The following is an 11,953-nucleotide window of genomic DNA, read 5'->3' as shown; positions in this document are numbered from 1 at the left end:
TAACGTGTTCCTTCCACGCGCTACGTCCTAGTCCTACCGGGGAAACTCCCCTCTGTCAGGTGATAAGAAGCTCACTCCTCATGTATTGCATGAGCTCAGTTCGGGACTCTCCCCAGGTTAGCAAATGCCACGCAACACCATCCAGGTGGATGGCCACGCCACACCATCCAGGTGGCCAGTTGTCCGAGTACCCATTCATCCAGGTGCCCACTAGGGTAACTATAGGGTAAGTAAGTATAGTATAAGTATATAAGTAAGTAAGTACATTTTATTTATAGAGCACCTTTCAAAACAATGTTACAAATACAAAGTGCTGGGTGGGTGCCGGACTATTGACGGTTGTGACCTTCTGCTATTAATACAATTTTTATTTTTATTTTATATATATATATATATATATAAAATCTTGTATGGGGGTCCCCGTCACAGAACATTTTCTAAAGGGGGTCCGCGGCCAAATAGGCTACAATACAAGTTGGGGGACCTTGACATGAAAAAGTTTGAGGGCCACAGCCCACTGTGTTACTGCTCTAGTGTTATCTGTTATGTGGGGCTTTCTGTTTGTTTGCAGGAAGATAGTATTGAATGGATCATACCATGTTAACCAGGGGAGCTGCTGCTGCAAACGTTCCCATTTCCCAACACTAACGCCAACCAATTTAAAGCGGCAAGCCCCTGTAAGATATCGGTAATTAAAAGATGTTGGGATTTAGTGTAAAAAAGATTATGCATAATTACAGGTAATAGCGACGGAAACGTGAATTTAACTTTTGACTTGCAGGATTCCCTTCTCACCACCCCCCGTTCGGTAGTGGTTGGTTCCTTCCTCACTCCAGCTGACCGGCCCTGGTGGATGGATGGATGGATGTTGTCTGTCGTTTAGTTTATCCAGCTGTCATAATTTCTATCAATTCATACCGGTTGTGAAGTGCTATTGTCTCCGGGGCCGCACGTGTCGGCGAGGCGTCAGTTCTCCGCAGACCCTTTAAAAGAGACATTTGACCGTCGGAAAGTGCCTCCGTTGTTCGTTTAAAACGACCCGAGGAAACCTTAAACAAAAAATAGCGAACGAGGCCCCAACTCCGTCCCCGGATTCACCTGCTACGCGGAGACCGAAGAGCGACATGGGGGACACGGGCAGCGAACGCAGCAAGCCTCCCAGTAACGGTATCCCCCCACGCTGTGCCTGTGGGTTCTGGGGGTAAGAACAACAATAATAACCCGCTGTGTTGCTTTTGTTTGTGGGGTTGTCCCGGCTAGCTTTAGTCGCTAGCCACCAACGCTAGCAGATCAAGATGAGCCGCTTTTCTGGTTGTAACTCCCCCCTCATTGTTTTGTACTGTTAGCTGCTAGCTGGCTGGCTAGTAGCTAGCTAGTTAGCCAAGTCATTCTTTACTACTGTACTCTGAAGCCTGGGGGAGGGGGGTGCTGTTGTCATATTTTAATTAGCAGGTACTAGGTTAGTGGTCCTTGAACTGGGGTACAGGGAGGGACCCTCTGGGTTTGGTTCCATTTGTATTGCCTGGCTTGGATCAAGACTATCATAAATTTATTTTATCGAGTCTGACCTTTACTTAAGACTCGATAAAATATATCCTACCTTATTTGTATGCTTTCAGAGTTATTATGGGGCTCTCAAAAAGTTTGAGAACCACTTTACCAGGCTGTCAAGCAGCAAGCTTGCTGTGTGTGGTTTGATAGACTTGTAATGTAGAGGACCCTGCTTCACCGACATTGCCTTTAACAGAAGAGTTAAAGCTCTCAAGAGGCCCAGCCCCTTGTTTGTACAATGATCTGAAAAACACATGGGGAAGTGAGGGTGCCTACACTACAGCCCTCTGGCAAGATCAGACAATTACTGAGTCATATTGGCTGCTACAGTATGGCCGTACTTGGCACCATGAGAGGATATTAAGCAAGACAAATGTCTGTATTTATTATGTCTCGTATGGCAACTAGGGTTTTTTTTACAGCCAAACCTTACCGGCCAGTAATAGAGGAATATCTAGCTGTGTGTAAAACTATTTCCTGTATGCCTTGTGCTAATTAAGTTACTTGACCCACTTAACTTACTTGACCCTTGTCAGTTTGGTGTGTCCACAAACTTTGTCCTACACAAACATTACATTCTCTATTCTATTTTACGCCATGATGATGTACTATCATGATGTATCATCATGCTGATGATAAAAGCGCCCCTCACTTCACACAGGTGTGAATTTCTATTTAGGTCATATTTAGGTTGAATGTTCTGCACGAGTTGAAATGCAATGCACTATTTTGTATTTTCTATGACACTACAGAACATAACATTTTCATCTGACCCCAATGATCACCATACAACTTCTACGGCTAATGTAATGTTAGCCAAATGTGTCTGAGTCAGTGTGACCATTAATTCCCTTCGCCCATATGTGTGTATCCTGAGCCTCTATACTGTATATTATTAGGTGTGTGAATAAGTGTAATATGCTTGTCTGCTTTACTCACACACAAGAGTCTGTAAACAAACAAAACATTTATGTTTGAAATATAGCTTTATTATGGAGAATGTTAAGCACTTTGTTTTGCATTTTTCAAATGATTTAACATTTACGTTTGAAATATAGCTTTGTTATGGAGAATGTTAAGCACTTTGTTTTGCATTTTTCAAATCATCAGCCTTTTATAGGAGGCTTATTTTTGCAAACATTTTCTTATATTACTCCTAGTCATGTGAATGAAGACGGATCTGTTAGAATATTTACATTCCATCCTGATTGGCGAATTCCCAACATTGCTGGCCCACAATAACCGACCTGACAGAAACATAACCACATAACAGCCAATCTAAGATTTGACCCAAAATAAATTGCAATAGTAATCATAATCATTCAAGGTTTTTTATGATCCTTAGGGTCATCCAAATAAATTGTATAAATTGTGGATCAGGGTAAAGTCAGGGGTTGAACGTTGGGGTACCATTGAAAACCTATATAAGGCAATATTGTCAACTTTAAGTAGCATGTACATGTCAAACTAGGGGTTATTCTAGCCCCTCTCGGAACCCTACATAAAGCTTTTATGAAATTTTATTTTCGCTTTTGGTAGGGTCCCTGGTCATGCTAAGATTTTCCAATGCGATTGTCGGAACGCGGATATACACAAACTCAACCTTTCTTCGATCGGCGCGCTATTGCGGCGCTTTTTATTGTGTTTGTTTACGGATGTGCGAACTATAAGTACCTTACATACCTCTGATAAAATCTCCTGTGTCGCGGAAGCCGTTAAGTATTTTTAATCCATGTTTGATTAAAAATGTCGCTTTGATTTCTTCTTGTTTATTTACCGTTTATTGTACCGCCTCTCGATGTGCGGTTGGCTTTGCGGGCTATGTCCCTGCCTCTGATCTGCTCCGTCATAGCTGTAGCACCACTAGCTAGCCAGATAGGCGGTACAATGAGGTGTCAATAAACAAGGTAGGAAGAAGCAACATTTTTAATCAATCATGGATTAAAAATACTTAACGGCTTCCGCGACACAGGAGATGTGTCGGTATGGTATGTAAGGTACTTATAGTTCGCACATTTGTAAGTCAATACATGAATAAACATGGTAAAAGCGCGCAGAAGTCCGTCTCATGGCGTGTTTACATTGTATTTGTCTGTGCGTAACTGGCGACAGCCCAGCGTGGAGCAGGACCCAATGGGTAAAGTAAACAAAGTATCAGAAACTTTACTACATTCGGGTTCTGCTTGCGGGGCTAGGGTTATTCATGATTCTGAATCAATTGCAAGCATTCGTTTTGCACGAAAAACACACATTGGCCATTGCCATCTTCACAAAGTGAAGGTCATCACATTTGGACAAGTGGCTATGGCCGAATTTAGAGTGTTTTTCGTGCAAAACTAATTCTTGCAATGCCATGGGGTCAGAATCATGAATAATGCGCAAGCAGAGCACGCAAGTACTGCAATCGGCCGCTGGGTATCTTGTTGTTAGTTGTCCATCGGCCAATAAGGGACCACCATTCATGATGACATAACTAAGTCGGATGGGATGGGTATGTAATATGTATGTCGGGGTAAGAAGTACTTACACATTCAGACAGACATTGTCAGAATTATAGTATGATATCGCTCAGTAGTAGTGTCACACACTATAGCCACTGCTAGCAACGGCACTAAAAGTGATTGGCATCTCACATGGTGTTATATTTGCCAGAACCAACTGTGTCAAGTGTAATGTGATTGATTCAGCGTGAAATAGACTCTTCAATTCCCAATCCCAAGTTGGAATATACCCAAGATTTGCCAGTTGAGTTTGAAAATGAAGTCCATTTCAAATGGGAGATCAGGATAAGATGGACGCATTTGCAGCTTACAGTGTGCAAAAAGAAATTTCCCTATGGGGATTTGTAAAAGATAATGTTCTTTACTCTTGCTGCTCAAGTGTTGCAGGTGAGTGGACATCCTATGGGTTTGAGGCAGACAACAGTGGCACGTGTTGAATGTGAAGTGCCTGCCAGTGGCCAGTCACCATGAAAGGAATCTCTAAGCAGAACTAATGCTCTGTACAGACGAGGATGGCTCGGGATGTTAGCCGCACAAGTTTGTAAACGGTATTAAAGTTTCTAGCGTCCACATTGTGGTTATGTTAATTATGCACCTTGGCCGGTAGCCCAAGTCTGGCAGTGTGCCGCGGGTTCGACTCCCGGTCCCGACGGCCTTTACTGCATGTCACCCCCCCATCTCTCTCCCCATTTCCTGTCAGCCTACTGTCTGTCCCTCTGTAGAAAATATAGAATAAAGGCGAAAGCCACAAAAAAAAGATTCAGAGGTTGCAGATCTTAAAGCTCACAACGAAGGGCGGCATGATGCATTGTGAATTCATGAGTTTGACTTTGGAGATTATATTCGGGGCGCAACACTGCTGTATTTTCAGCTGCCTGCACAGTGCTAAACATTTTGCCTAATCTGCAGCTAGTTAACAAGAGAAATTGCACATAGGCTATACAGGCCGTTTATCGAGGAATATGGACAGTAAACGATGGGTTTATCCTACCTGGGGTCTCAATGCAAAGCCGGTTTGAAGTTACACAAAGGCTTTTCCCGCTGTGACATTTTGGCTGCTTGCTTGCAAAGAATATAATTTAGAGAGCAAGTTGAAGCATGGATAGCACCTTCAGAAGGTTTAATTTCCACCCACTTTGACGAGGTGAGTCTATGCTGCTGTTCTGTGCACCTCGCAGAGGGACCTGCCTGATCTTAGATATAGCCTATTATAATCTATTCTACACTACACCAATATAGTAACAATAATGCAAATCATCCGTTTTTTTTCTTTCTACAAGCTCATGCATGGGCTGCATATTTTCGGAGAAGAGATTTATAGGCATGCATGTGCAAATATAAAATGGCTGTGATACTGGCTGAGATACTTGTGATACTGTGGTGAAATAAACCATTAAAACTGGTTAGTTTGGAGGGGGCGAGGGGAAAGAGACGGCATTCGCTGTACACATGGAGACGACAAAGTCGTGTCTCCAAACTTTCCCACTCTTGGAGGTGGTTTCAAAATTAGCCGGTTAAGTCCCGCAAAACGCCATCTCCGTGTGGCAGAAAGGGCAGATCGGCTAAATACTTGCCCGGGTAACGCAGAATACGTCCTCGTCTGGACATAGCACCAGACTGTGGTTCACAAAGTAGGGTCCGTGGACCCCCAGGGGTCCTTGAGGGGGTTTCAGAGGGTCCCCACTCCCAAGTTAAAATGTTGATAGTTACCAAATGGACCCTTCCAGGTATGTACTTCTGAAAGTGTACACATTACGTGTAACACAGATTGCAGTTTGTACACTTTTGGAGGTATTGGCATAAATGGAATGGAAAAGTATGAGAACGGCTGCTATAAGAGACTTAAGCTGTTAACGAATAATGGAAGAGGGGAGGGAAATGTTAACTGCTGGCTCTAAATACCTGCACCCGTGAGCCCCCCCCCACACAAACACATGCATGCCATTGCCTGTAGAACTGTTTTTATCAGAAGCCAGTTTGTTTTTACTACGTCTTTTTTGTCTAACATTACTCTTAAGTCGAAAAAAGTGGTTCTCAAACTTTTCAAGGACCCCAAATGAATATAATATATATTTGTTTTTGTCCATGGACACTCATATGAAAACATTTTGTGCTAGGGACCCCCATACACGATTTGTGTTACCGGTAAATTGTTTAAAAAACATTCACAATCTTTTAAACATTATTAAAGATATTTTTATTGTAAATAGCAGCTCACTTGTGATCGATTTTAGCTGTTTTGTTGGGGTCCCCTTGGAACCCCCTCAAAATGTTCAGCGTAGATTCTAAATGAGAATCATTGAAGGCAAGTCGGTCCCATTTTTCTGGCATTGCTTGTTTGGTCCATGGAGGTTATTAACCCATTTAGGCCTGAAAAATGTCATGTTTCTGTATCAGTGGTGCTCAATATTTTATGTCAAGGACACCAAAAAGTATGTGTAATATGCCTCCGCCCCCCAATCTGAAAATATGTTGTTCCAGGGACCTCCCCAGAACCAAAGATTTGAATGAAAATCTTCACTAATAATCTTCATTAATAATATATATTCAAAGATTTGAGGCACATTTTCACGACCTACAAGTTCATAGTGCGGCACTCGGTGCCACGCTATGAGCTTGAAACAATGGCATTTTACTAAAGTAAAAACCTGGATATGTCTATGTGGTGAAAAGCAAATCCCATAAGTGGGGTCCTTGAGAAGGGTTCCAGGGCGTCCCCGACTAAATCAGTATCAGTTATCCACTATTTTGAACTGGCCATAAAAGGGAATAAAAGTTTCGAACAGTTAAAGGCCTATTATAAAATTGTAGTTAAAAGAATGCCAACAGATGGTGGGTGTTGGCTAAATAATTTGATTGGCTACACTTTGCCCGTACACAGGCTCCATAAACAGATGTACAATTATTAACAGACTTGTTGTAAATGTGTAGTGAGATTAATGATGGGGGGCCTTCTTTAGCTAGGTCAGGTGTTCACCTGATGCATTTCCAATGCTGATAGTTAATGTGACACAATAAAACATATGCACAAATATTGTGTGTGTTAAAAGTGTGTATCAGTGAGTAACGTTTGATACCGTAAATCCTCTTTTAGGAACCCGGGCTATTATTTGTCTCAACCGATCCCGATACCGGGCTTTTATTGGAAGGAGGCAGCTATAAGAAGGAGGAATTTTATTTCTAATTTTCAAACTGATGATAATGAACAAATCACATTTTGGGTCAGTTAGAACACAGTAAAATGTATTGGGCTCATAGCCTATTGAAACCAAGTCCTCGTGAAATATTGAACAGTGCAGTTGCAGGTGCTCAATGGTCATTTTAACTGTTTTTCCATTATTGGCATATTGCCTATGGTAAATACCATAATAACATCAACACATCAATTTAACTTGAATAACCAATGTCATTTGAAGCTATATGATTCCCTGCTATGTAATTTGAAGCTATATGATTCCCTGTTATGTCATTTGAAGCTATATGATTCCCTGCTTTCATATGACATGAAACAAATAAAAATACAATGGCAGTCCCTCAGTCAAATCTGGTCACATTCAATATACCGGCATATAACTTCAACTGAGATAGACTACCACAGTACTGTGGTAAAGGCCTACAGTTAGGCTACTGACAAGTTCAGATGCAAATAATAACATAAAAATAAAATGTATGATAGGCTATTTCATATACCGGTAATATCAAATCAGAACAGTGCAACACTGCAGTGCTTCAACGGGAGGGAGGGAGAGAGAGAGAGAGAGAGACGTGTTAGAGAGAGTGTCTCTCTCTAACGCGCGCGAGAGAGAGAGAGAGAGAGAGACGTGTTAGAGAGAGCGTCTCTCTCTAACGCGCGCGCACGCGAGAGAGAGAGAGAGAGAGAGAGAGAGAGAGACGTAGAGAACGTCTGAGAGAGAGAGACTTGTTGCTAACGGTGTCCCGTTAGCGTGCGTTAGCAACAAGCTAACAGCATACCGGTGGTAGGCTACGTTCGTTCCATAAAATGAGAGATCCAAAAGGCGCATGGGGCTGCGCCAGGCTGCAAAACCCCCCATGCGCTCATCGATCTGCCGTTTATAGAACCAATACGTTCGTTGCATGAAGGGCAGATCTGTGGGGGCTCTCTCCCGAAGTTATTTTGTTGTATTGTGTGCGAGCCGAGCACCGCGGCCACGGCATCTGGACAGTGGACGCTGACGTGACAGGCAGGCACAGCCAGCCAGAGCAGCGAAAGTAACAGATACGGCACTTGGGAAAAAAAAACAACACAAAAAACCCCGGCTCATAAAAGGAGGCCGGAATTTATTTACTTAATTCAACGCCATCACCGGTGATTAATAGGGGCTCGGTAATTAATAGAAAGGAGGAGTTTATTGGAGGATTTACGGTATTTCATGAAGTATGCATATGTTATGTTTCAATCTTTTCAATTGAAACGGGCCTCGAGCCTCCAGGGGCCTCATTCTTTTATATATATATACTGTATATATTTATTTAATTTGTAAAAAAGTAGTAGTAATATTGCATTGCATCGCAGCCTTCCAAATTCCAATCAGCCTTGTCAATTATTCGGCCTCATCCTGTAAGTCCAACTTACCACTAGTCACTGTCATGTCACGTTGACCTGTGTTTGTAAGTGTTCCCACTCCCCAGTGTGTGCACTCACTGCACTAGCAGCGCTGAGAGTTGCGATTGCATCATTGTATAACATATGCTGCCTCCCAGTTATACCTTACAGTAATTTCAAGTAAAATGGTTTAACCAAGACGCTTTTGTGTATTTTTCTACTTGGCTGTGCTGTATGCTGTTCATGCTTTGAAGTCTGATAATACACAAACAAAAATAATAATTATTATTCATCATTAAAATGATGACGTCATGAACGGGGCCTCCCAATCCTTAAGGCCGCCCCTGGATCAACACTATTTGTTATGATAATGAGCCCAAAGGATAAAAATAAGTGGAGCCACTTTAAACCTAAATAAAAAAAAGACCGACAAATCTTGTATGGGGTCCCCTGGCACAAAATATATGTGGGTTCGGCAAATGCATTTGGGGGTCCTTGACATTTGAGAACCATTGACTTTACATCAATAAGATGATCAAACTTAAGCTGCAGCTCACACCAAAAGGTAAAACAAATCCTGTCGTATAATACTTGGCTGTCCAGCCATTGCCCGGTGCTCGTGGAACACCCTGTGTGGCACATGACTCTTCTTTGACACACAAAAGCATTCTGTGCTATACTCTACTGTTAGCTTGATACCATCCTTTAACAGCATCCCTCTATTGCCACCTCGCTCCTTCAATCCTTTTCGTGGTCTCTAATATCTGTGAAGCAGGCACACACTGGTCCACCCTGTGCGCTTTTGATTGGTGACTCAGGATGGGGCTCAGAAGCCTTAATTGCGTTTGACATTTAGCAGGAGATGTCAAATTAATCCCTGCTTCCCACTTTAGTTATTTCTCCCTTGAGAGCAGGCAGGCTTGATTGGCTCCGAGTGATCCGAGGCATGGGGAGCCAAGGAGGAAGGAAGGGGAGTGGAAAAGTTAAAATGAAAGGACAAAGAAGCTTGTTTGCCTTTTATTTATTTCCCCCCTACTTGTCGCCTTTATTCTCCCAACTTGGCATCAGAAATGAGTCTCTGGGAGTCTTAATGACCCTCTCGGCAGCACACAGTTTCTTGGTGAAATGGATGTTATACAATTTGGAGAGCACAAAGCTCAGTTTGGATTTTAAATTGAACTTTAATGAAGCCAGGATGATTAAGGTCTTGGTCTTACCTGCTCGTGTTAGTGGATGAGACACATGTTCAATATCAAATGCTCGTCTAATAAAGATTGCTTATTTGTTTTGTGCCAGGCACCCGTCTGAGAGAAATGTTGGTCAATAAAACTACCAGTTTGTATTCCGTAGAACCACGCTCAATGTTCTCACTGCTGAAATGAAGGTTAGAAGCATTGTCCTTGCAGGCGTGTGTGGTGTTTGTATATTGGCTGTGTTACGAGGGTCTGAGTGGCTGTTTATCTGCAGTGCACTTTGTTGTGTTGCATTTGTTTCTAACCACTCCAGGGAACTGAAGACTAGCAATTCCTGTCGTGCATTCCCTTTTTTAATGGAGAACCAGAATACCAGCCGATATACAAATGGCATATTTCTTAGCTGGGTGGGAATTTTGGGAAATATCATGTCTAATGCCTTACCCATATACCAAAAAGGAATAAATAAATATATATATATATATATATATATTATGTATATAAATTGTTTATTTAAAATAACGCAACACATGACATTGTGACCTGTTGTGAGCTCACAGCAGTGCAGTACTCCTGACTGTATTGTGTGTGTACTCACTGGCCCGGCCATTTCCCAGGAGCACCAGTACAAATGTGTGTAACCTTCTGTTCACTTTACCTGCTCCCACATGTCATTGCTGTAAGTAAGGATGCTCTCTTGTACAACATCCCTGCCTTAAATACAAGGAGAAAAAAACAAGCGACGTGTAATATTATGGGTATTCATTCCAAGATTTCCAACAGTGATTCCCAACCTGTGGGAATTCCCCATCTGTGTCTCAGAGGAGATCTGTGGACAGTTCACAAACCTGCCTGCCGACATTGATGGGGAATCCAAGCTAAATGACTTATTAGAAACCGCAGGCTTTCTATTCCTGTAAAGTTAGCATGCTATAATAGAAGCTGTTGTCCTTGCATGAATACAAAATATAAAGTTTGAAATCTTTCAGAGCGAACTTTTTCTTTTATGTGGATGTCAGGCCTAAATGGGTTATACAAGGTTTCTGCCCGACAGCAGTGATATGCCGTCCTTCAAACTGTCATCTCTCCCTTTCCTGTCAGTCAAACTGTGTTGCCGGGGCCAGGATGCCCGTCTTTGACAATCAGAAGCTGTCATCAGCACAGCAGCCGTAGGCTGACTATGTGCGCTGACTGATTGCCTAGGAAACTGCTCAGACCCAGGTCACAGTAACAAGCACACAATCCACTAATGTCTTTATTTGTGTCTGTCTGTCTTATCTGTCTGTGTCACATTTCACTCTCGCATTTATTCTGACGCTGTGTCGACTTTTCTCACTCCGTCTCTTTAATTAGCCTATGATTTTGATTACCTGGAAGATGACAGGAAATTGTTTGTTTACTGGTGGTTGACTTAACACCCACCCCCGCTTGCAGTGGTGGAAAGTAACTAAAGTAATTATTTTCCCAAAGTACTGTACTTGAGTAAATGTTTTTGGTTCTTTTACTTGAGTAATGAATACAATTTTTTACTTGAATATACTTCTACTCCACTACATCCCAAATACAATAAATAAATAAAAATGATTGCACTATTATTTGAAAACATTTTCTTGTAACCTTGTAACAAAACATGCGTTAACCACTTAGGCCCTATTTTTATGCTTACTGCCATTTGCACTTTTACTCAAGTAAAATGTTTAATGCAGGAGTTTTACTTTTAACAGTGTCTTTTCTACACTGTGGTATTACAACTTTTACTTTAGTAAAGTAAAACCTGAGTACCTCTCCTTTCCCTGGTGCATACAGGGTGAGGGACGGACAGACCAGAGGGTTTCTGACTGTTGCAGGCAGAGTAGACCCTCCATTTAGAAACGGGGACAAGGGTGTGCAGCTGAGTGCCCAAAATAAATAAGATGTGACTGATAGCAGTGACCGTCACGGCGGTCACGCCCGCTGTGCCCAAAGAGTCCGCTATCTCTATCTAGAGAGTTGCACCACAGAAAGATGGCCACTGCCAATTTTTATAATTGGGAGAAAAAAAGTAAAAATATGTAATCGTTATTTAAAGACTACTGAAATAGTATTTTTTTGAAGATGCCTCTAAAATGATGTTGAATGAACTGCTGTTGTAAAACTCAGTGGTG

General features: G+C 42.1%; 1 protein-coding gene across 1 annotated transcript in view; it reads left to right on the top strand.

The window, feature by feature from the left end:
• The first annotated feature begins 844 nt into the window (after window positions 1–844).
• zfand3 (zinc finger, AN1-type domain 3) overlaps window positions 845–11,953 on the top strand; it is a 34,407-nt gene continuing 23,298 nt past the window's right edge. The window contains exon 1 of the mRNA XM_080772308.1: window positions 845–1,201. Within this exon, the coding sequence (XP_080628434.1) occupies window positions 1,125–1,201 (77 nt within the window). The 5' untranslated portion in view covers window positions 845–1,124. The remainder of the gene's footprint in view (window positions 1,202–11,953) is intronic.

The sequence above is a fragment of the Protomyctophum bolini genome, assembly GCF_963924005.1.
Source record: "Protomyctophum bolini genome assembly, chromosome: 1".
Taxonomy (NCBI): domain Eukaryota; kingdom Metazoa; phylum Chordata; class Actinopteri; order Myctophiformes; family Myctophidae; genus Protomyctophum; species Protomyctophum bolini.
Note: the sequence above shows the minus strand (reverse complement) of the source record. Positions and strands in the feature narration are given on the sequence as shown.